The sequence below is a fragment of the Bidens hawaiensis genome, unplaced genomic scaffold (genome assembly GCF_021521415.1).
Source record: "Bidens hawaiensis isolate Kalapana, Puna unplaced genomic scaffold, B.hawaiensis_p1.1 tig00025262_1, whole genome shotgun sequence".
Classification (NCBI taxonomy): Eukaryota; Viridiplantae; Streptophyta; class Magnoliopsida; order Asterales; family Asteraceae; genus Bidens; species Bidens hawaiensis.
Window position 1 is genome coordinate 296,523 of NW_027494031.1, and position 27,400 is coordinate 323,922.

Consider the following 27,400-nt stretch of genomic DNA (forward strand, 5'->3'; position numbering starts at 1 on the left):
ATTTTGTACTTTTTCTCTAAAGATTCCCATTATTCTTTGGTAGTATTTATTGAAGAGTACACGTGTGACATTTGAGCCAAAACAAGGTACACCTCAGTACGTATTTATCGATTAAGCAAATAAACGCCTTTTGCGTAACAAACGAACGATTAACCGAACGGGTCGGGTTAAGACCCAGAAATCCCGGGGGGCCATCTATAAGTGATATACGTTTAATACAAGCTAAAATATTAGTAATATGGCCTTAGTTTGATAGCAAACAAGTTAAACGAAAACATGCTCGTTTAACTACCCGCGATAGATTTAAACGCGAAAGATAGTTACAAACCAAGCATTGTATCATCCGTTAAGACGAAAAAGACTTACCAAACACTTATTTGAAATGTTTTAAGCGATTCGTGAAAATATTTTTGATTTTTACAAACATATAGTATGTTTTTATAATTTTACACAAAACTAGCCAAAAAACACTAGTTTTCGCGCTGTTTAACGCACCCGATAAGTTTTTCATGCCAAAACCGAACCCGAACTAAATTTGGACTGGGATTTTGGTTTTTGGGCCTTTAGAATCAGAAACTTGGGCCAAAATGGGCCCATGAACTTCCGATCGGCCAGCTAAACCCCACCCCCATTTTTTTTATAAAACTTGTTATGTAAGCTTGTTTATTCATTTCATTTGATAAAAACTGAAGTCCAAGCAGATGCAAGTCAGTTTTTCCAGAAACTCTCCAAAACCCTTAGGTAACAACTTAAATAAGCTACTTTTACACTTGTTTAACATTGATTAATACCAAATAAACATAGTTTGATTACCAAAAATCATTCCTAACCGTGTAAAAATCCTAAAAATGGTCCATAAACATGTTTTGATCATACACATGGTGAGGAACCTGGTTTGATAGTTTTTTTTGGCCATAAACACGGATTAAAGGGTTGACGGTTCAAAAGTTCGTTTTTGTGCACTAGCCGAAACCCTAAGTTAAAGGGCTGTTCTATTGATGAAAAATTGCTTGGTTTGTGATATAGGACTTGTATCTAGCCTATATATGAGCACAAGATCTTGAAAAGTTGATTAGAAAGGCGGGAAACGAACCAAAACCGCTAAGGTAATGCCGAAACACTCGCTTACGGGCTGTTTAGGTTAAGGTTGTGATGTGCATATTATTAGGCCTTGAAATTTTGCAGAGACATAAGGTACCATTTCATTGAGTCCCTGTTGAAATTTGGTAATTTTTTGACCATCCGAGAATATTTGGAGAATTTATTACCGAATTGGGACATTTAATGGGGAAGATTAGTTAAAATGCTCCAAAAATTATAAAATTTTTCTGGGAACTCAAATTTAATGTATTTTGATAACATATGAATTTTGAGATCATTTGGAGAAGTCTAAAGGTGTTTTGTGTATATGCGTTCGTGTGAATTTTTATAGCCGAATTTGGGCCGAAAAGAATATCGCATGAGCTTTTTACATTTTGGAATTGATACAGGTTGTTTTGGGACATAATTTGAGTATTCAGGAATTTTGGTGTAATTTTTGGAAATTTTTTGGGATAAACGGACGATTTTCAGGCGAAATATAGCTGATAAAATGAATTTTTATAAATTAATAAATTAGTAAATAATTTCAAAATATTTTTATAAAAATCTACATATTTTAATTGATAATTGGCTAAATTTTCATAATTTAATGATTAACTGTTAATTAATTATGCTAATTTGAAGATTAAACAAATTAAGTTTTTATAAAAACCGGCAAGTTAGCGATTAACGAACCTGCGGGAATATCAAAACACCAAGAGTGATCAAAAATCATATTTTGGACTAATTAAGTAAAAACGAACTTTTCTATGAGAAACTTGGACAATCCGGGTGGATTGTGCGTGTTTCTTCATAAATCAAACTGAATAAACGGAAACGGCCCTCGTGGCTAATCCGGGACCCCAGTATGTGATCTTTCTTTATAACTTAATCATTTTATTAACCAATACATTTACCCAAGCTTATTTCCCCATAACTGTTTTCTGAACGCGTAAACGAACAACTTGGCCAGCTGGGAAAACGGGAATCTGAACCAAATTCGGTTTTAAGTATTAGACATTGAACAACATCACAACCTAAGCCTATTGCCACTTTCTGGGCGTTCCAGCTACACCCAGATTAGTTATACAGCTAGTTTAGTATTGAGATTATAACAATATTAAAATATTAATATTATTATAATATTGATTATAGGAACTACTGATAACAGACCGAACAAACCACGAGCTGATACAGTATTGAATATCTACTAAACCGTGAGTTTCATGACCCCACTTTAAAACTGTTTTACGAACTTTTGGGGTGAAAAGCATATTTGATTACATATACATACCTGAAACATGTACTGATGTGAATTATCTAAGTGCTAACACACGAAAGTCCCCACGATCACAGTGATTAACTTCGAGTCGGTGGCTTGTGAATAGTACTATTGGTTTGACAAACCCAAACGGAATTGGCCTGGTTGCCGTGTCACATAGCGCCGTTTGCACATGACCATATTTATAAAAACAGGCTATGTAGTGTTATACATAGCTACCGGGGCATGTTGTGGGCGGAAAGGGGCCAGAGTGGTTGATTGAGCGTGGGAAATGGAGGCGTGCAGCACGAATAGTCCAGGCTTCACTGTAGCTTAGCATAATTACATCACATACATCATTTACATACATACATACTTATTTCATGATTACAAGTGTTGACTTGTGAATACTCATTACTGTTCTCTTGAAACTCACCAACTCTAGTAGTTGACCCGTTTTAAACTGCTTTTCAGGTGTACCTAAATCGGAATGATTTGGTGATCTGTTATTTGTCCAAGGTGTGCGGTTGATGCTATGTGAATAGAAGCAAGGACGATAGTAGTAAGAATGTATAGTTAACGAACTAGTTTTGTTTGTATCACCTAGACGGTAAAACAATGATAGAACAAAGAAATGTAATATATTGTAAATTAGTTTGTAATGTTTCTTTATAAACAATGTGTTGATACCAGAGGTGTCTGTTACATTCCTGTTTTACGCTTCCGCATTGTGCTAGTCGGGGTGTGACACCGGGGGCCCCCCACCGGGTGACGACGTGTTGGTCGACTACCCACATTTGCAGTTCACTAAGGATAGCGACCACGACATACGATACAGGCGCCTACGACAGATGACCGCGTTTAACAACACGGGCATCTGTTGGCCGTTTTTGGAGTCCTGTGACGCTCACTTGCGGGCGGTTGAGTACGTCGGACACGGTACGCCCTGGAGCCGGTGCTTCAGTATGCCTTTATCAGCGCACCGGGAGCTGACACTGGAGGTTTACACCACGATACACGTTAAGTATGTCTATTATATTATATTATATTATTTCAGGCCGTGTGCGTCGGGTACGGCGGAGATTCGGATGAGGGAGCCAGGCGCCGACACAGAGCGTTCGGAAGTTTTCCTTCCGCATGTTCGGGTAGGACGTCCACCTCTCCATGGAGGAGTTCACGGTGGCTCTGGCTTATGCACAGAGCAGGAGGTACGCCTCCCGATATACACAGAGAGCATCCACCATATTCTGGACAACGACCTGCGGGTATAGTGGAGGGCCATCAGTGATCATCCGTTCGGGGATAGGGCCTTGGACACCAAGGCTACGGTCTCGGCTATTATGGACCCGCTGCACCGGTACGTTCTTAAAATGTATTGTATTGTATAATATAATATAATATAATATAATAATAATAATAATAATAATTATTATTATTATTATTATTATTATTTTCATTGTTATTAAATTATATTTTATCCTATTACACAGGTACCTACACAGGCTGATTGCGACTTCCATCGCGGATCGCAATCAGGGCGCGGAGCAATGCAGTCTCCGTGACTTTTTTTTAGGTGTCTGCTGACTGGCACGCACTGCAACCTCGCTAGGGGGTTTGCAGACTATTTTGCCACCTACTTCCACAGGCAGGTACGAGGGTCCTTGATGGGTGGCGGGTACGTCATCCAGCTTGCGATCTCTCTAGGCCATGGAGCCCTGGTGGACAGTCTGGCTATCCCCTCGACCCCTCCAAGCCCGCTGGACTGTGGTCGTTGCGGCAGCATGCAAATTATGCATACATTACACGGGCCCAACGGCCAGTACGACCGACTGGTGGCCGAACCGGGGGCACGTGCCCCTTACGTCTCGGTTCCTTAAATCGAGCCTCCCCCGCTTGCGGCACCGGATGTGCATATCGTCGATGAGCCTGTCGACGGGGGGGTGGGGGCCGGCGGGGATTCGGACGACGGTGGTGACGGACATGAGGGTCCGGGCGCACGTCAGGTACGTTTTAATATATTATTTGTTTTACTGTTTCTTTTAATTCGTCTGCCTATTAAACGTATTTTTATTGTTTTGTTGTTAGATGCCACAGCAGCACGTTCCACGCACATATCGCGCGGTGCGTTTGGATCCCGCCACCGATGCCAGGTTGCAGGCCGTTGAGCGTCGGCCACTGCGTATGGAGCATGGGATGATGTAGATGTCGCGCCAGATTAGCTCGATTGTTCGCTATCTGGCAGCGCAGCAGTCAGGAGAGTACTACCCCTATGCCCCCGCCACGCCCTCCCAGTTTTGACCACGAGGCGAGCACGTCTAGCGTGAGACCTGGACGGGGCGACGACGTGGATGCCGCCTGTGAGGGTTCGGGGGCTAGGCGCAGGGAAGAGGACGACGCAGACGTTGGCGACGCGACGTTCAAGGCCCCTGATGAAGCCTTCGACTACAACTTTGTGTAGATTTTTATGTTTTATTTATTGTATTTACTTTTATTTGTATACTTTATTTACATAATACTGATTTTGGTGTATATGTGTTAATTTTTTTTACCAAACTTTTACTAAGCGATTTATTTATTTCATAAATTTAACATTAAAAACATAAAAAACAAAATGACACACAACTTTACTTGTAATTTCGTTAAACTGTTGTGTTACGTTAACTAATTCAAAATTTCCGTTTTCCCAATAAGCCTTGCAACTGAAGACGATTTGCCAAATTTCGAATAATAATAAATAATTATTAAATAAATAATAATAATAATAATAAATAACAATAATAATAACAAAATAAAAGAAAACAAAGGAAAAAAAGAACAAAAAACATAATAAGACAAAATTGGTGTGTTTTTCTAGAAACACCTAACTATACGCCGCGTATAGGCTTACACTCGACGTATTGATTATTTTTTTAGCAATTGTAGGGATGGCCGTAGAAAACCCGTTATAAAAAACGTACCAATCTTTCCATCCCAAAAAAGTAGAAAAGGTCCATCCATGCTTGCACAGGAAAATTATAAAAAATAAAAATAAAATAAGTTAAAACAAAAAAAAAGGCGCACGTTAGTTATAACTGCTCACAATAACTTCACTTCCATTGTAAAATCCTGGTTATATACATACTATAATACCTTTTACAGAAACAGAGTCTCTCTTTCTATCTCTCTCTCTCTCTACATATAGTATATATGTATATATAACATATAAAAGATTTGATTACAGCTTAGATATTAATATTCAAATTTGTTGAATTAGTTCTCCTTCTTATTCTTAATGGGGTATCTCTTTAATCGACTTTATTATGCGTATATATGATTCCCCCAAATCGAGGCCAACACAGTGTTCTTGAAGCTTGCAATTTCACAGTGCTCAGTACAGTTGCTTCCGCCTTTTTCTCTGCAATCAGTATCTCTTTCGGTACCCATTAATGTTTAATTCTTTATAAACATGAATACCAGAGTGAAGTCAAACGTAAGACCCATGAAACCTTCCAAGGTAATCGTTTGTTTGTGTTTGACGATTCTTTTGTTTTATATTCTTTGTTTATAAATATTATTATTAAAGGTTGATGTGCAAGTGCAAATGGAGGGTGTGAAAACAACAAACACAAACACTTGCAGAAGAAGTGGTTCAGTGAGAGAGAGAAAGATGGCATTGCAACAAGATGTACATTGCTGTCACCATTGACTTTTTATTTTAATTATTAGTTGGTGTAATTAGTTAAAGGGTATTCAATTATTGAAGAAAAAAACACACTAATTTTTGTTATTATTTATTTGTTTCAGGTTGAGAAACTGAGGAAGAGACTCAAACATGAAGAGAATGTTCATAGAGCTTTAGAAAGGGCGTTTAATCGACCGTTAGGAGCGCTTCCACGATTACCGCCTTATCTTCCACCTACCGTTAGTTCGTTAATCATGATGTTATCTTTTTGTTAAATTAAAATTGTAATAATTCAATTGGTTTTAACTTTTAATTGTGAAATTTGGTAGACATTGGAGCTTTTAGCAGAAGTTGCAGTTTTGGAAGAAGAAGTTGTTAGGCTTGAAGAACAAGTGGTTCATTTTAGACAAGATTTGTATCAAGAAGCAGTTTACATTTCATCTTCAAAAAGAAATCTTGAAATTTCACTTGATTTTCAAGTACCATCTAATGGTGAAAACAAGGCTTCAAAGTTGTCATCACCTCAAATTGAGAATAATACATCAACACCTATTGAGAATTCACCTATTGTTTCAGGTAGTCTTAATGTTTCTTCAAATATTTGTAATTAGTGAAAGAAATGTAATCATTTTTTTTTTATCTTTTTAACTAATAGTTTTGGTGGGAAAAGATAATCAATCATCAAGTATGAATAAGAACAAGTATCGATCTCAAACCGCTGATTCATTATCAAGAAGATCGATGGTTGATTTCATGTCACCACGGAAACGTTTAGCTCCTAAAAAGATACAGGTAATTTGATTTAAATTTTAAAAATTTCGTTTTGTATCAATTTTATCACTTTTATTTCCAACTTTTATGGCTTAAATTTATGAAATGTTTGTGTCAATCCTCTTGGGTTGCGGGTTGACGAGTTGAATTGTACAAACCGAACATGACCTATATTTTTATTCATGTCAAGAACATTAACCCCAGGACCCACTTAAAATCTTGTAAAATGTGTTAATTGGGTTGATGGGTAGTAAAATAATTGGGTTAAATGGGTTAGTAAGCCAACATGTTTAATTAAGCAGGTTAAACAAATCAACCCTAACATGACCCGTGCTTTAAATTTAAACAAGTAAAATAGATCAACCTAATCCTGATTATTTTTATGTCATGTCATAAATTATCACCCTAATGTTTGAATAAAACAAACCAAAGTACAAGGGTTTTATACGTACAAAAGAAAGGTTTAGGGACTTAAAGGGAAACTAATTTGTACTTATTGTAATAAATTTATATGCAGTTTGAAGGTAAATCAATGGAGGGTGCAAATGTAGATGGGAAAAACAATTTAATTCAAGAAAAAGGAGACGATGATCCAAACAAGATCTCCGAAAGTATTTTAAAATGTTTAATGAATATTTTTGTACGAATGAGCTCAACAAGGAGTAAAAGCATGACCGAAACATTACCTTCTTTAGTGACAACTATCAATGAAACAGAATTTAAGGATCCTTATAACATATGTTTTGGGTACGATAAAAGAGACGTTGGCCCGTATAAAAATTTAGATGCTATTGAAGCAACTTCCATCAACAAAAACCGAACCACAAATTCTGTGTTTTTGATACAAAGATTAAAGTAAGTGATGAATAATTTTGAATAGTTTAATTTACTTTTTTATTATAATTTGAGTAATTTATTAGTTGGATTATTGATCTGTCAGGCTTCTACTTGGGAAACTTGCATCGGTCAGTTTAACGAGTCTTTCTCACCAAGAAAAACTTGCATTTTGGATCAATATTTATAATTCTTGCATGATGAATGTATGGTTGAATAAATTTGATGATTAAATTATTAATTTGATAGAAAATATAATCTAATATATTTAGATCATGAAAAATTCAGGCATTTCTTGAACATGGAATACCAGAAAGTCCAGAGATGGTTGTTCAACTAATGCAGAAGGTAATGTCATTTCAAACACCAACACAATATATTTAATACACACACATATAAATGTGTGTATAGGTTTCTTAACAGAACACATTGTTTAGAGAAAATAGAAAAAACAAAATAAATTATTCATTTTTTCATTTTAATCTTTACATAATGTTGAAATGTAATGCGTACTTGTATTTCCTGAAAAAGAAAACACGCAAATAAATTTTCTTTATTTATTAAACCTGCACACATGTACAAGTCATGTGCAGGTTATATTATATTATGTACACATAAGTGCATAACTTATCCATCTTTAGGTAATTTTTTATTTATTTATTTTTTTAAAGAAGAACATTAGTTTAACGGATTTTTATTTAGATAACACAAACATTGGTATGTAAAAAGTAATTTTTTTTAAACAAACGAACTATTGATAAAAAGAAAATTTAACGATTTAGATTTTTTCCTTATATTCTCAAAATAACTTAGTGTCTATAATGAAACTTATACCATATCTGTGTGTATGTCATATTCGTAGATTTAATTTAACTTTTTGTATAATTTGTTCCTTACTCCACAGGCAACAACAAATGTTGGAGGGCATTATTTAAACGCGATCAGCATCGAGCATTTCATATTGAGACTCCCTTATCATTCACAATACGTAAGTAAATCGTAATCTTTTATCACGAAGATCTAAATAATCATTTAACAATTTTTTTAATTTTTCATCAGACTTTTGCAAAGGGTGTAAAGAACGATGAGATAACCGCAAGAAGTGTTTTCGGGTTGGAATTATCAGAACCATTAGTAACATTTGCTCTATCATGCGGAAGCTGGTCCTCCCCAGCTGTAAGTTGTAGATAAGGTTCATAAAAATATTTTTGGTACACTAAAACAGAGCATTTATGATGAAAGATTGTGATCTTTTATTAAATGGGCCAATTACATAACATTCTTTTTAATAATTTTGGTCTGATTAATGTTTCTATGATTCTCAAAAACCATCAAAGTTTCAAACTTTGCTATTTTAGATCATAAAAATATCATGTTGTCATATCTATCTCATTTAATAAATGAGGTTAAGTTTCGGTTGACCTTTTAATTAAGGATCAAATTCATGACAGTTTGGTTTTATGTTTTCACAAAAATTGAATTTTTGGTTTGACTTTGCATTTAATTAAAATCAAAAAAGTTGAACTAAATCTACGTTTTTTTTTTGTTTGTTTGAAGTTTAAGTAATTGATAAGAATTTATTAATTAGTGTTGTGTGAAAAAATATTTTAGCTCAAATGTATTATAATCAATTAATTATTAATTAACAAAGATATTTAGGATCAAATTCATTATTTTGGGCTAACTTTTGTTTTTTGCCAAAAAATTTCTAGCCCAGATTGTAAACCCGAAAACACCAAGACTGAACGGTTTTCAAAAATGCTAAAACTGAGTTTTTGATTTTTAATTTGGTTTGTGCCCAAGACCTACCCATGCTGCCATGCATGCCCCTATTTTTAATAAAATGGTCCTGGGATTTTAGTTTATTATATCTAGCACATTGAACAAACATTATACGAACATTTATAAAAGTTTTATTTTTTTCTCGTCTAAATTGCAAGGCTACATAAAAATAGTAATCTGATCAAAATTAATACTTTTTGTGTACAATTAACCCTAGAGAGTACCAAAACTGACTTAGTGATCTGAAAAATGAAGGTGAGAGTCTACACTGGACCACAAGTTGAAAATGAACTTGAAACGGCAAAAAAAGATTATCTACAAGCTGCGATCGCGATTTCAACCACAAAGAAAATGGTAGCGATTCCGAAACTATTGGATTGGTATATGCTTGATTTTGCTAAAGACATGGACTCATTACTCGATTGGGTATGCCTTCAATTACCAAATGAAACCGGAAAACAAGCAATGCAATGCCTTGAAAGAAATAAAAGCGTACCATTGTCACATTGTCTTCGCGTTATCCCTTACGAGTTTCAATTCAGGTACCTTTTGCATAAATAAAGTATTTTATCGAGCTACAGATGTGTAAAGAATTTGATATAACATAATGGAAGTACATATATATAATCCATTATTCATCAACATGCCTTAAGTTGGTATTATTTATACATATACTTTTATAAATGTTGTGGATTTATGAGCTTGAGATTTGTTGTGGAAACAAGTTGAGTGTTATCAAGTGTAGGGATTTTATAACAAGACATATATTGAATGCTTACAATGGAATTCAGTATTATTCCCAATCCCCACTTTAGGAAAGTTGCTTCATTTTGCATGATCATCACCCACATGGTCTAAACTGAAATAAGATATACATCTGTTTTTCTTATCCAACTAATTCCTCTCATTTTTAAATGAATTACACTGTAAAATAGAGCCATTTATTCTGTTTCCTTGAATATAGGATTGCTATATATTTTAAAAAATGAAATTTTAAAATGCTAATACACTTGAATTATTATATATACATAACTGTACGCCATAATATACATATGTTGCTTAACTATAAACACGTGATTCGTAATTATGTAATCACTTCGTACACTAACATGGAAAAAACTCTTTTTACATAAGCCGGGCCCTTTCTCTATACACACAGATGTACATATTAAAGAACCACGGCAAACGTGGAAAATTTATATACTTGTTGATTTGAGTGTGATATATAAGCTGATAACTGTGCAACACATAACCCTCTTTTTTTTCTCTTACCACTATGTTTGACAACATTACTTACAAGTGTTTTTGCGGTTCTCTTCTTTAATTTTGTTATATATGTATACACACACATGTATATGTACATGTGTGTATGAAGCAAAGAGAAAATGGTGGTGGTCCTAGGAGAAAGGACACTGATAAAATGCTACTAAAATGAGTCAATGACAACGCATGTCACCAAATTGAAGCAAGGAACAAAAAGTGGTGTTTTCTTTAATGTTATCTTTTAAAGTAGTGGGACATCTCTTCTTGTTCTTTCATATTCACACTTAACTGTAGGATTTTTGTTTTTTTTTTTATTCGTTATTTTGATTTTGGAAACAAGTGTAATGAGTGGTTCTTGAATCAAGTTTAAATGTGCCAGAATGTTACACAATTAAAGAAAATGGTACCTTGTGCTTGTCTTACTTGAACTTTCATCACTTGTATTGTATCAATGAACCTAGCTAGCATCGTTCAACATAACGACGCCATTTAGCAAGGCAAAATAATTCGTCTTGACCCGTACAGTGTTGGTGCCTTACCAAACGCATACCATATCAAAGAGTTTTTTATTTCCCTACAAGAGCACCCATAATAAAAAAGTATAAAAACATAAAAAAAAAAAAAAAATAGGTCCAGTTAGTTGCCATGCTATAAAAATATCATTTTTTAAAAACACTCAAGCCCACACAATAAAGAATTACAAAAAACACCCAAAAACCTTTTACACCCAAAACCCTCACCCGACCCCATCACTTGCAAAAGACCTCACCTTTATCTCATTTTTTCTAGTTTTTGTGAAAGAACTAGGTTGAAAAATGCCTTCCAAAAATCACTTCTACATTAAAGAAAAATGGATGAGTTGGAAAAACACCAAAAACACCCCCTAAAAACACCTTATTGGGGATGATCTAAGAGGTATCAAAAACCATACTATCTAAGCCGATACAGTAACATTGAATCGTCCAAAATTTCGACACATGTTCACAAATCATTTATTTAGTGTATGTGAGCTTTTTCCTCTATCACATAAACTTTTATACATAAAAGTTTGAAGTATTGTCAGTACAAAGTTACATTAACCGTAAAACTGTATATATACAAAATTGTTATAGCAATGAAAACAACAGACACCGTAAAGTTTTAATCTAATTTTCATCTACCATTAAGGTGACCTAACACAAATAGGAAAAGATAAGTTTTGGTTGGCCAACTTTGGGTCGACTATATTGGCTTAACATTGGTTGTTTAGGAAGTTACCTTTCTTTGCTTATTATCCATTTGAGCAAGGTTCCACTTCTCTCTACTTTGGACCGTGCTATCGGTTACGTATCCTCATTATCGTTACAAACCTCTTCCATATATACACAAATAGATTACTTTCTTCATGGGTGTCGGGAATTTTTTATGCTCGAGATTCTATCACCGGAATTTAGATTATTTGGTCTAGTTTGAGTGGGGTTAGGCACTACTAAAAAACCAATTAAATATGAATAAATAATAAGAATATGCCAATCCTCGTCAGAAAATCAACAGCAGCAGCACTAGCATGCACTTTCTTTTCACGGGTTTTCGTTTTTATAAAATCGAGTCATCGCATCATCTAGAGAAACAATGCTAAGCAATTATTTTTCCATTTAACAAGTACACATATCACTCAAATTTTATCAATCAATCTGATTATTCAAATGGAACTTCACGTACTTCATTGATGTTTCGAGTGGCAAATTAACGATGGGTTCACTAAATCGTACACCTACAAAACTGCAAGATGTTTTTGTTTCAACTATCAATCTTACAAAACCATATAGACCATTCAAGTTCTTGTATCCACTTTCTAATTATCAATATAGATTGGAAGTTCAATCTTAACTTTTCTTTCATCATGGATACATCTCGGCTACGAGTAGCATTTTTGGTATATCAAACACTTCAAAGTGATCACATAGAGTAAATTATCCACGCTGGGAGTGGGAGAAATGGTCTAGTTTCAAATTTGTATATGTAACGTTTTTCTTGTTTGTAGTCTCTATTTTGCTTTGTTTCTAGCTTTTTGCTAGCTTGTTTTGGTTTTCTAATAATATCTCATCGTTCAAAACAAAGCAAGTAAGTTGGATGCAATCTTGTTAAGGCAGTTACAAAACTCTTGTTTGTATAATTTTAAAACTAACATACTCATAATAGTCGTGCTATGTGATGCTTGTCCATGGATAACAAATGCATCTTTGTGATTTTCAAAGTAATCCTTAATGGAAATAATGTCTAGTAAATATGGTCTTCTAGATCATTCTTTGAACCTTGCCAAATGACAATGAAAAGTCTCCATAAATTAAATAATTATTAGTAGTTATTTGATGGATGTAACTACATAAGATGAAAGGACACTTGCTCTTTGATGCCTTGCTTGCATATAAATAGAGAAACAATCAAACACCATGACCATCTCAAATATGCACACTATCTCCATCAAAACTAAGGCATCTAAAGGGAAGTAAGAAAGATTAGTATGATAACTTCATCATCTTTAAAGATAACCATTCCTACAAGTAAGTATGGTTAATAATTCGTTTATCTAATGTTTATGATTAAGTCTACATGTTAGTGGTTCTTAATGTTGCCCATGTTCTTATGATATAATCAACATATGGTATCAGAGCGTATGTTGATTATATCGGTTCAATCATTAAATAATCGATAATTTGTTTTCTAAAAAAAATAAAATAAAATCGATGACTTGATTTTCTGGAAATTAAATCAATTAATTGATTTTATGGAATTACAAGTATATAATCAATTTTACGTTAAAACTTACTGTTGTTTAGAGATTCATAAAACCAAAATCTTTGATTCCCTATAATATTATATGTTGTCACGGTTTTAATACTTGGATGAAGATTGAATTATATGAAACTTATATTGATTCTTGAGTTTTATTTCACTTTAATTGATTCTTAAATTCCATATGAAATTATATGGAAATCAAATTACTCTTGGATTAACGGATTCCTATCCATACACAACCCTTATCTTTTATAAATGGGATTTAGTAAACATTACTCATGAGAAAATGCATCAAAATTATTTTATTTGTTTGTTTTCTTTCTATATGGCCCAAATATTTGCAAAGATGAGAAGTGAAATTTATATCCAAATTAACATATATGCATGTTTCGTATCATTCTAATTTAGAGTGAATCATGATTTCTTTTGGATAACCATATGTTAATAGTTTTATTATGACTTAAATTATACCTGAAGTATTTACTTAAAGTTTAATTCAGATGATAAAATTTTTTTTCCTTTCTTGTTCTAATTTTGTAATTAACGTCATGAGTAATTATTAAATTGAAGGAATGTTTTGTATAACAACGTATAATTAATGATGACTTAAATTAATCTATTGGAATTGATTGTTTTATTCATGCATTATAATATGAGAATGTCTTTTTACCTGCATCAAATTTACTAGGAATATTTTGGTCCGTAATCCGTATTGATTAAATATGAGATTGAAATTGTATGTGGCCTAATATGAGAATGTCTTTTTACCTGCATCAAATTTGACTCATAATTTTCCTTTTGTGACCGCATGTAATTCACAAACTGATGCATGATTAGTTTCCATGCATTATGAAAATGTGCTTTAATTTTGTATAAAACTTAATAATTTATATGGAGTAAATATATTGTTTCGTATGGGCTAAGTTATTTTTACAGTTCAAAACATATTTCCATCTTAACTTATTAACTTACTCATGCATAAATTATTTGATTATGAGTTTATGACATGGATTTAAATTTTTGCTTATAATCACTTTTATTTTGCATGTGTTCCGTTGTATAATACTGTTTAATATTGCTTCTGCATATTTTAAAATTTTAGCGTCCTTATTTGTTTCTTATAGGATTAAAGTTATTCAAGAATTATTAATCTTCCATTACTGTATGTGTTATGGCCTTTTTCACATGAAATTTAATTCCAAATAAATTTTGAATGGATCAAGTTTTAATTCAAAGCCACATTGATTAGAAAGTCGTATGTATCATTTATTTGGCCTCAAAGGACCCACTTAGAATTAGTTTATGTTTTAGTGTGGCCCACAACTTTTGGGCATAATTGTTTATTATGCATAACCGAGCTTTTATACGAACTCATATTAACATGTGGCTCAACTTTAATTTCATGTGAATTTTGTTTCTAACTTTCGTATGGCTACATTACATGTGATTTGGAAAAAAAAGTTGCATCAAAGTTAATTTTGAGTGAACTCAATTATTTCTTTTTGTGAGGTCATTACAGAAGCGGAGTTTATTATTTTAATCCGAATTAACTTATATGTATGCTTCATATCAGTTTGGATATTTATTTATTGGTATGCATGCTTGACGAAAATATTTAGAATTTAATTCGGAAAATCCAAATGGTAACTTTCGCATAATCTTTCGCGTGAAGCTAATTTTCATATGCATCATCTCTCATATACATCTTAGAATTTGTTATGACTTATTTTATTTTACATGGCTTATTTTATTAAACTTTTGCATGCTTTATTTTACTCAACTTTCGCATAAACATTCGAATGGTTTCACTTTTTGCATAAATGTTCGAAACTTGTGGCTATGGCTCAACATTCGAATAGGCGAACAACCATACGGCCAAACTTGTGAATAACCAAAGCTTTCGTATGGTTTAACTTTCATATGCCATAACTTTCGAATAACTTAACTTGTGTATGCCAATTATTTTCGAATGCCCTAAATTTGCAAACGGCCTAAAACTTTCGTATGGCCATAACTTGCGAATGGCTGAACTCTGAATGGTTTTATTTCGCACTAAAGTTTTGACTTATGTGTAAATGTATAACATTTGCATAAGTTTCGTATGAGCTGAAATTTTCGCATACATTAAAGCTTTCATATGCAATATAAAATCATTTATTTCAATGGCAACTTTATCAAAGGATTAAATGATTTAACCAACGGGATAGATTATGATATCTATTGATTGACATTTAAGTTTAAATAATGCTATTTTTTGTAGTTATATATGTTGCCAAAACAACATAAACCCAACGGCTACTTGTTTTGATGATTCATATGATGAATTATTAGCATAATTTACATAAATATTTTATTTCTTGCCCAAAGGTGTTATGTTGTATTTATGTGCTTTGCTTTACTATTTACATATATGTTCATAATCCATGAGTTTTGGTCAAAGCCAAAGGGAAACCAAAGTTTATGTAAAACATTGAGACACTCAATTAATTAAGTTCAGTTCATAATATTTGGATTTTGGTCATAGCCAACGCGAAGCCAAAATTCAAATAGAACCTTTCTTTAATATGCTTATAACAATTGAACGTTGGTCATAGCCAACGCTCGAATAGAAACTTACTTTTATTTGTTCATAATACTTGAATGTTGGTCATAGCCAACGCGAAACCGACGTTCAAGTAGAACCTTACTTTAACTTGTTCATAATATTTAAATTTTGGTCATAGCCAACGCGAAGCCCAAATTTAAATAGAACATTACTTAATTGTGTTCATAATACATGAACGTTGGTCATAGCCAAAGCAAGACAACGTTCAAGTAGAACGCTATTTTAAATTGTTCATAATATTTGAATGTTGGTCATAGCCAACGCAAAGCCAATTTTCAAATAGAACTTTACGTTAGCCTATTATTTTGGTGTTATAATAGGTTTTATCTTCAATGTATTTACTTATGCCTACCTTAATTGATTACCCCTAACTGAGCTTAATTCAAATCTTTTATATATGCCAATCTATTATACACTTTAAGCCATAGTCTTGGAATTGAACATCTAACATAGCGAATTTTGCCACATGGAGGGACTTGATTAAATCAACTCTTGAAATATTGGATCTTGATTATGCCCTGAGATGTGACGCCCTCAATGCTTTTGGATGATGAAAGTACTGCAGATCAGAAACTTAAGCATAAAAAAAATGTGAGAGGTCAAACTGAATGCCTATAATGGTTATCAAGAAATCAATTTCAAGTGGCATCATGGAAACTATATACACTCACTTCAAAATATGTGAAGTCAGTGGTGTGCGGGCGGCATATAATTATGATGAGTGACTTATCCCATTAATGAAAGGGATTTAGATTATACAGTCCTCCCCATGCTACTCGCATAGTAGAAATTCGTCATTCTGAGTTTCTATAGAAGTCTAAGATCAGTGGGAGTAGTGAAAGTGAAGTACTTGATTTCCAAGAAGTGCAAGAGGAGGGGGTGGACTCTTCAAATTTACCTCCTATTACACCTCTTGTATATGTCACGATAATACCTCTTCATTCTTCATAAATTAATGCTCCTAAAAGTGAAGGCACATCAAATTCATAAGAGTGATATAAAATCAAATCCATGAACTTGTTAATGAGCTTTTATGACCCAAAAGTTAGCTTAGGAAGTCATCAAGGTCTAAAAGGCCAACTAACATTGATGATTACGCAATCTACATTAATGATGCTGATTTGAATTTGGGAAAGATGATCAAATCTCTTATAATGAAGCCATTAGTAGTGACCAATCTTCTAAATGAAATTAGGCTATGACAGATGAGCTTTACTTCATAAATCAAGGTGATGTTTGGGAAATGATTGCTAAGGCTATATTCATAAAAGAGAGAACTATTATCAAGGAACCTTCTCACTTGTATGACGAAAAGTTTTCTTGAGGATCGTTATGGCATTAGTAATTCATTATGACTTAGAGATACATCATATGAATGCCAAAAATGATTTCCTTAATAGTGACTTACATGAGGATATGCTTATTGGTCAACCTGAAGACTTTAAACCTAAAGGCCAATACCAAAGAAAACAATATATTGTGTTAAAACAAGCATCACAACTGTGGTACTTAAAGTTCGCTGAAACCATGAAGAAACAAGGCTTTACAAAAACTAAGTGGATTAATGCACCTACCTCGAAATAAGTGGGAGCAACTTTTATATATACACTTGTCCTTTATATGGATGATATCCAACTGACAAGTGATAATTTAAAATTATTGCATGAGTCTAAGCAATTAATTTCGCATAATTTTGACATGAGGATCTCGGAGAAGCCACTTACATAATAGGCATCGAAATACGTTGGATCATCCCAATGGTCTATCTCAGTTTTCCTTCACGATATAACATGCAATATTGCTCTCCATCAATGGCTCTAGTTGTCACACCCCAACTAGAACAATGCGGAAGCGTAAAACGGGAATGTAACAGACACCTCTGATATCAACACATTGTTTATAAAGAAACATTACAAACTAATTTACAATATATTACATTTCTTCGTTCTATCATTGTTTTACAGTCTAGGAGATACAAATAAAACTAGTTCGTTAACTATACATTCTTACTACTATCGTCCTTGCTTCTATTCACGTAGCATCAATCACAAACCTCAGGCAAGTAACAGGTCACCAAATCATTCCAATTTAGGTATACCTGAAAAGCAGTTTAAAACGGGTCAACTACTAGAGTTGGTGAGTTTCACAAGTTTCAAGAGATCAGTAATGAGTATTCACAAGTCAACACTTGTAATCATGAAATAAGTATGTATGTATGTAAATGATGTATGCGATGTAATTATGCTAAGCTACAGTGAAGCTTGGACTGTTTGTGCTGCGTGCCTCCATTTCCCACGCACAATCAACCACTGTGGCCCCTTTCCGCCCACAACATGCCCCGGTAGCTATGTCTAACACTACATAGCCTGTTTGTATAAATATGGTAATGTGCAAACGGCCTATGTGACACGGCAACCAGGCCGATTCCGTTTAGGTTTGTCAAACCAATAGTACTATTCACAAGCCACCGGCTCGAAGTTAATCACTGTGATCGTGGGGACTTTCGTGTGTTAGCACTTAGATAATTCACATCAGTACATGTTTCAGGTATGTATATGTAATCAAACATGCTTTTCACCCCAAAAGTTCGTAAAACAGTTTAAAAGTGGGGTCATGAAACTCACGGTTTAGTAGATATTCAGAACTGTATCGGCTCGTGGTTTGTTCGGTCCGCTATCAGCAGTTCCTATAATCAATATTATAATAATATTAATACTTTAATATTATTATAATCTCAATACTAAACTGGGCTGTATAACTAATCTGGGTATAGTTGGAATGCCCAGAAAGTGGCAATAGGCTTAGGTTGTGATGTTGTTCAATGTCTAATACTTAAAACTGAACTTGGCTCAGATTTCCGTTTTCCCAGCTGGGCCAAGTTGTTCGTTTACGCGTTCAGAAAACAGTTATGGGAAAATAAGCTTGGGTAAATGTATTGGTTAATAAAATGATTAAGTTATAAAGAAAGATCACATACTGGGGTCCCGGATTAGCCACGGGGCCCGTTTCCGTTTATTCAGTTTGATTTGAGAAGAAACGCGCACAATCCACCCGGATTGTCCAGGTTTCTCATAGAAAAGTTCATTTTCACGTAATCAGTCCAAACATATGAGTTTTGATCACTCTTGGTGTTTTGATACTCCCGCAGGTTCACTAGTCGTGAATTTGCCGGTTGTTATAAAAACTGAATTTGTTTAATATTCAGATTAGCATAATTAATTAACCGTTAATCATTAAATTATGAAAATTTAACCACTTATCAATTAAAATATGTAGACTTTTATAAAAATATTTCTGAAATTTATTTACTGATTTATTAATTTATAAAAATTCATTTTATCAGCTATATTTCGCCTGAAAATCGTCCGTTTACCCCAAAAAATTTCCAAAAATTTCACAAAAATTCCTGAATGCTCAATTCATGTCCCAAAACAACCTGTATCAATTCCAGAATGTAAAAAGCTCGTGCCATATTCTTTTCGGCCCAAATTCGGCTGTAAAAATTCACACGAACGCAAATAAACAAAACACCTTTAAACTTCTCCAAATGATCCCAAAATTCATATGTGATCAAAATACATTAAATCTGAGTTCCCAGAATAATTTCATAATATTTGAAGTATTTTAGCTATTTTTCCCAAATAAACGTCCCAATTCGGTAATAAATTCGCCAAATATTCTCGGATGGTCGAAAAATTACCAAATTTGAACAGGGACTCATTGACATGGTCCCTGATGTCCCTGAAAAATTTTAAGTCCTAAAAATATGCACATCATAACCTTAACCTAAATAGCCCGTAAGCGAGTGTTTCGGCATTACCTTAGCGGGTTTGGCTCGTTTCCGACCTTTTAATCAAGTTTTCAGGTTCTTGTGCTTCTAAGAAAGCTAGGTACAAGTCCTATATCACAAAACAAGCAATATTTCATCAACATAACAGCCCTTAACTTAGGGTTTCGGCTAGTGCACAAAAACGAACTTTTGAACCGTAAAAACGTCGTTTCAACCCTTTCATCCGTGTTTATGGCCAAAAAAAACTATCAAAACAGGTTCCTTACCGTTTTTATGATCAAAACATGTTTATGGACCATTTTTAGGATTTTTACACGGTTAGGAATGATTTTTAGTAACCAAGACATGTTTTTATGGTATTAAACAAGTTTAAGCAAGTGTAAAAGTGGCTTATTTAAGTTGTTTACCTTAGGGTTTCTTGAGTTTTTGGCTGGAGAAGAAGGTGTGTCCAGAATTTTCAAGAAATGATGTTAAAAATGGATTGAATCTAGTTTAAATGTGAAAGAATAACAAGGGGGGGGGGGGGTGGCGGCTGCGGCCGGGATTCCTTATGGGCCCCCTATGGGCTGTTTTGGCCCAATGATCTGGTTTCTCCAGCCCAAACACGAAAAGCCCGGTCCAAATTTAGTTCGGGTTCGGTTTTTGACGCGAAAAACTTATCGGGTGCGTTAAAAAGCGCGAAAACAAGTGTTTTTCGGCTAGTTTTGTGTAAAATTATAAAAACATACTATATGTTTGTAAAAATCAAAAATATTTTCACGGATCGCTTAAAACATTTCAAATAAGTGTTTGGTAAGTCTTTTTCGGCTTAACGGATGATACAATGCTTGGTTTGTAACTATCTTTCGCATTTAAATCTATAGCGGGTAGTTAAACGAGCATATTTTCGTTTAACTTGTTTGCTATCAAACTAAGACCATATTTCTAATATTTTAGCTAGTATAGATCGTATACCACTTATAGCCCCCCGAGATATCTGGGTCATAACCCGACCCGTTCGGTTAATCGTTCGTTTGTTACGCAAAAAGCGTTTATTTGCTTAATCGGTAAATACGTACTGAGGTGTACCTTGTTTTGGCTCAAATGTCACATTCTCCCCCCGTTAGAAAATTTCGTTCCCGAAATTCGATTATTCAACTTTTTCTTTGTTTGGAAACAGGTGCGGGTATTTCTTTTTGAATTCAGATTTCCGCTCCCACGTGAATTCGGGTCCCCTTGTGAATTCCACCGAACTTTTACTAGAGAGATTTTGTTGTGTCTTAATTGTTTTATTTTTCCCTCTAATATTTCCACCGGTTCTTCAACGAAATTCAGTTTTTCATTTATGTTTAAGTCTTTTAATGGCACGATTTCGGTTTCGTCAGTAAGACACTTTTTCAGGTTCGAAACGTGAAAGACATCGTGAATAGAGCTCAACTCCACAGGAAGTTTCAGTCGGTAAGCTACCGGACCTATCTTAGAAATGACTTCATATGGCCCAATGTATCGCGGGGCTAGTTTACCGGTTTTTCCGAATCGAATGACGCCTTTCCACGGGGATACTTTTAGAAAAACTTTGTCGCCTATTTCAAAGGATAACGGCTTTCTACGAACATCAGCAAAGCTTTTCTGTCGATCTCGAGCAATTTTCAATTTGTTTGTGATTTTACGGATTTTGTCGGTGATTTCTTGAATCAAGTCAGATCGTGTAATTTGGGTATCTCCAACCTCAGTCCAACACAAGGGTGATCTACATTTCCATCCGTACAGCGCTTCATACGGTGCCGCTTGAATGCTACTGTGATAGCTATTGTTGTACGAAAATTCGACTAGTGGAAGATGCTGATCCCAGTTTCCACCGAAGTCTAGCACACAAGCGCGAAGCAAATCTTCTAAGGTTTCTATGGTTCGTTCAGATTGACCGTCGGTTTGGGGATGGTAGGCGGTACTTAGGTCAATTCGGGTTCCCAAAGCTTCTTGTACTTCTTGCCAGAAACGAGAGGTGAAATGGCTATCGCGATCAGAAATAATTGAAACGGGTACGCTGTGTCGGGATACGATTTCATTGATGTAGATGTGAGAAAGTTTTTCGGTTGTGTAAGTGGTTCAGATTGGAAGGAAGTGTGCGGATTTGGTTATTCGGTCAACTATCACCCATATTGCATCGTTTCCTCGGGAAGTTTTTGGGAGATGTGTTACAAAATCCATGGTAATTTGTTCCCATTTCCATTGTGGTATTTCCGGTTGGTGTAACATTCCCGAAGGTTTTTGATATTCAGCCTTAACCCTCGCACAAGTTAAACATTTACTGACATACGTGGCTATATCCTTCTTCATACCGGGCCACCAATAATACTCCTTTAAGTCGTTGTACATCTTGTCTGTTCCAGAGTGAATGGAGTATTCGGCCTTATGGGCTTCGTCCATGATCAAATCACGCAGATTGCTGAAAGTGGGAATCCAAACTCGATTTTTATAGTATAGAATTTCGTCAGTTCTTTCTTCAAAGTTTTGTTCGATCCCATGCAAGTTTTCATCTCCTAAGTGATCTCCTTTCAGAGTTTCGTTTTGAGCCACACGAATTTGCTCGGTGAGACTGGTTTGGACGATCATTCCAAGTGCTCGGACCCGTAGTGGTTTGATCCTGTCTTTTCTACTCAAAGGATCTGCCACTATATTATCCTTGCCCGGGTGGTATCGAATCTCACAGTCGTAATCATTCAACAACTCTACCCATCTTCTTTGCCTCATGTTTAGTTCTTTCTGATCGAAAATATGCTGTAGGCTTTTGTGGTCGGTGTATACTGTACACTTGGTGCCATACAAATAGTGCCTCCAGATCTTGAGTGCAAAAATAACCGCGCCCAGTTCCAAATCATGGGTGGTATAATTCTTCTCGTGCACTTTTAATTGTCGAGAAGCGTATGCTATGACTTTGTTTCTTTGCATAAGTACGCACCCTAAACCTTTCCGGGACGCATCACAATAAACTACCAGATCATCAGTTCCCTCTGGAAGACTTAGTATCGGGGCTTGGCATAGTTTCTGTTTCAGCAATTGAAAAGCCGTTTCTTGATCTTCTCCCCACACGTAAGCGCGATCTTTTTGAGTCAAAAGAGTTAAAGGTTGGGCTATGCTGGAAAAGTTAGAAATAAAACGCCGATAATACCCAGCTAAACCCAAAAATTGGCGAATTTCTTTTGGTGACTTTGGGGCTTGCCAATTTTTGATGGCTTCAATCTTACTCGGGTCTACATGGATACCGTGTCGATTAACAACGTGCCCTAGAAATTGTACTTCTTGTAGCCAAAATTCACACTTTGACAGCTTGGCATACAACTTTTCCTGTCTCAATAGCTCCAAAATAGTTCGTAAATGCTGCTCGTGTTCCTCCTTGGTTTTCGAATATATCAAAATGTCATCAATAAACACGATGACGAATTTGTCGAGGTACGGTTTACAAACTCGATTCATAAGGTCCATGAAAACTGCGGGAGCATTAGTCAGTCCGAATGGCATAACTAAGAATTCGTAGTGGCCATAACGAGTTTGGAATGCCGTTTTAGACACGTCTTCCTCCTGGATTTTAACTTGGTGGTAACCGGATCGAAGGTCAATTTTCGAGAAATAGTTTGCCTCTTGGAGTTGGTCAAACAAATCATCTATTCGTGGAAGAGGGTATCGGTTCTTGATGGTAACTTTGTTTAGTTCCCGGTAATCGATGCACATTCTAAAACTTCCATCTTTCTTCTTTACGAACAATACCGGTGCTCCCCAAGGAGAATAACTAGGACGAATGAAACCCTTATCTAACAATTCCTGTAACTGGTTGGATAGTTCTTGCATTTCAGAGGGTGCCAATCGATAAGGTGCCTTAGCAATAGGGGCTGATCCTGGAATTAAGTCTATGCGGAATTCAACCTGTCGGTTCGGTGGTAATCCGGGTAAATCGTCAGGAAAGACATCGGGGTATTTACGTACAACGGGAATTTCTTCTATGCGTTTCTCATCAGGATTCTTTATAGTCACGCTTGCCAAAAATGCCATACAACCTTGGCGTAAAGATTTCAACACTTTAAGATGAGACACGAGAGGTAACATCGAACCAGACTTCTCTCCTTGTACTACAATCAGCTCACCATTCGAAAAGGGAATTTTAACCGTCTTGTCGTTACACACAATCTCCGCCTTATACTTGGTTAACCAGTCCATGCCGACAATAACATCGAAACTTCCTAACTCTACCGGGAGTAGATCAATAAGGAATGGGTGGTCATTAAAATAATAGAACAGTTTTGGATTATTTGGTTGACAGTTATAGAGTTACCGTTAGCGAGTTCTATAGTATAGGAATTTGTTAGTTCACTAACTGGCATATCACCCAGGGACATAAAACTAGAGGAAACAAAGCTTCTATCGGCACCAGTATCAAATAACACAGAAGCATATTGATCAGAAACAGCAAATGTACCTGTTACCATGTTCGGGTCTTGTCGTGCTTCTCCTGGACCAATAACAAACGCGCGTCCCCGAGACGCACCCGAAGTCGATGCTTGGTTTCGACCGGTGACTGCTCCTCGATTCATCTTGGGGCAGTCCCTTCTAAAGTGTTCCATGCTCCCACATTCAAAACAAGCACGACGATTCACTACAGTTGAGTTTTGCTGAGCTGGTTGTTGACGAATTGGTTGTGGTCTTGGTAGTTGGGGACGACGGGGTTGGGTTGTCTGGGCTGGTCGGCTCACAATTTCTGCACCTGCTCTGCAATTAGGGGCATAATGACCAGTTCGACCACATTTCTGGCATACCGGCAATCTGCACTCTCCCACATGATGGTAATTACATCTGTCACACTTTGGCAAGGGTCCCTTGTACCTGTCTGGCTTCGTATCGGAACCAGTTATAGCATAATTTCTGATTGTCGGACGTGCACGTTTGCTTGATTGTCCTCCTTGTGCTCTCGTCCCATAGTCAGTTCGTTTCATACCTGATGATTCCCCGGCCATTCTCAACACTCCGCTTCTTACCAAGTCAAAAGTTACGATGCCGGCCTGAGTCACGGCATTCTCGAATGAAGTGTGACCCACAGAGTTCACCAAACTCCTCACTTCCGGGGCTAAACCCCAAATATAACGTTCAACTCGTTTATTTTCAGGAGTCACTAACCATGGTACTAAGCGGGCCAATTCATTGAAGCGGTTCGTGTATCCCAAATGATCCGCTCCTTTCATCTCCAAACTCCAGAGTTCGTGTTCTAATCTTTGAATTTCGTTCCTTGGGCAGAAATGTTCCAGCATCAGTGTTTTGAGTTCAGCCCATGTCATGCGATTCACCGTATCTTGACCTTTTATCTGTACCGTAGTGTTCCACCACATTAATGCGTGATCCGTAAAAGTAGAAGCAACATACTTGACAATGTTTTCGGGTGGACAATTGCTGATATTGAGGACAGATTTAGTCTTTTCGATCCATTTAATCAGCCCGTTTGGCCCTTCGGTGCCCTTGAAATCAATCGCTTTACAGGCCATAAAGTTTTTGTTCGAATATTCCCTTCGAGGGGGATTAGGGTTGTTATTGTTATTGCTTGGGTTCGGTGGGGGATTATTTGCATTGGTAGGGTATGTATTTGTATTAGGTGGGGGATTGTTATTTGTAACTGTTTCATTGTTGGTTGGGGGAGCATTATTGTTTTGTTGTTGGTTTGTTTGCATATTTGCGTTTACACCGGCAGTTACTTGTGTTACGATAAGTGGGATCACTGCCTGCATTTTCCGAGCAATCATCTCGGCTATTTCTGCCTCAGTCATAGGGTTTGCTTTCTTTGGGGCCATTCTATAATGATAAACAAATATAAGCCAATTAGTACTAATTCCAGTCTACGGCACTGTGTAATAGTAATCACAATAAATGTTGTACAGGTAAACCAAATAACATACTGACATTTCACAAATTGTTCTGTATATCGATAATAAGAGGTACATAGACTTAGCCTGATAAAGGCCAGTGCTTGCATGTATATATCAAAATCTGTCACTACGTGACTGTTAGACTTAACCCTATAAGGGTCAGTGCTTGTAATAGTGTACAAAATTGTGCCCCATATTAACATAACATACTACTATATACATACATGGGGTATCAAAAGATCATGTACACATAATTGTAATATTCCGCATCTATCCATACAGACGATAGGCTAACCACAAACATAAAAATAACAGCACCGTAATCACCCAGTAACAGTTCCACAGCCGAACTGTCACCCTATCCAAAAAACAGTAGTGGTAGGCATCTGACTGCTGCAAGTTCAGTACTATCTGATGTAACGTCGATAAGTACTGGGTCATGTCCCTCATCTCCTGGTTAATGTTAGCTATGGCTATCGAGTGGTCTATCACACGGTCAGTCAGGACAGCCATCCAAGAGTTGTTTCCTGCGTTTGGGAGGTCAGGGTGAGAGGTAGGTATACTCAATGAACGAGAAGATGAAGTATCTATCCTAGGGCGTGAAGGTCCTCCCCAGTCATGGGTAGATCTGAATGGAATCGAGGTAGGGTCAATCGGGGTTACCCTAATACGAGCAGTCTGCCGGACTCGCACAGTAGCTGAAGTCGTCGGCGGCAGGTGAATGGGTGGAGTGGGTAATCTGGCTACTCTAGCAGGTGAACGATACTAACTGTTAACTTCGTCTTGATCCCTGCGTGGTGACCTGGGTGGATAACTATCGCATCTGTAGCCAGATAGATCAGGCACATTCCTGGGTAGCTCTCTACATATAACTTCTTCTTCCACCTCTTCCTCCTCCTCCACCGGTTCTTCTTCTGGGTCCTCCTCTTCTGGATCCTCCTCTGATTCTTCCTCGGGATCCTCCTCTACAGAGATTACCGGTTCTTCTTCCGGTACGTACTCATTATTCCTTGACATGACTCTGCACAAAGGTTAGTTATAAAATCATTGAAGATTTACTTTAATAACTCAGTTCCATTAGTTTCTCGATCAGTAACAGTTTGAGTGGCACTGATTTATATCTTGATACAAAGTATTTGTTCGTACGTGAACGAGTAGAGGAAAATAAACTTTGTATCAATCACATTAGCACAGATGACATGCTTGCGGATCCGATAACTAAAGGTCTACCACCCAAAACTTTCCAAGAACTAGTGATAAGGATGGGTTTTAGTAAAGATCTTTTGTAATAGCATATCAAGTGTGCATTATTTACTAATGTAATTTCCTCGAATGTTTATATTGTCTATAATAAAGTATGTGCGCACTTAATGATATATAGACAAAATAGTACAAATTAAATATTGTACAATAAGGGTGCATCATAGTCATTTGGGTCTTACGTTTAATTGTTTTATATTGAGGCTTTAGTATGACTGTTGGGGGCCTCGAATTAATAGAAATTCGAATGACTGTAACTATCTACTTTAGTTTCAATATGAGATTTGATGAGTGTTTTAACTTGGCCAAAATTAATACTCATCACAAATGATCACTCGACCAAGTGGAATGATGGAAATAATGGAAATAATGTCTAGTAAATATGGTCTTCTAGATCATTCTTTGAACCTTGCCAAATGACAATGAAAAG

General features: G+C 35.8%; 1 protein-coding gene across 1 annotated transcript; it reads left to right on the plus strand.

Moving 5' to 3' along the window:
• Positions 1-5,599: 5,599 nt before the first annotated feature.
• LOC143571259 (uncharacterized) lies at positions 5,600-10,028 on the plus strand. Its single transcript, XM_077056736.1, has 11 exons — positions 5,600-5,834; positions 5,904-6,005; positions 6,125-6,241; positions 6,332-6,578; positions 6,658-6,794; positions 7,291-7,628; positions 7,714-7,813; positions 7,896-7,955; positions 8,512-8,595; positions 8,667-8,783; positions 9,645-10,028. The coding sequence occupies exons 1-11, from the start codon at positions 5,787-5,789 to the stop codon at positions 9,948-9,950; spliced, it is 1,656 nt and encodes a 551-aa protein (XP_076912851.1). The 5' UTR covers positions 5,600-5,786; the 3' UTR covers positions 9,951-10,028.
• The last annotated feature ends 17,372 nt before the right edge of the window (positions 10,029-27,400 follow it).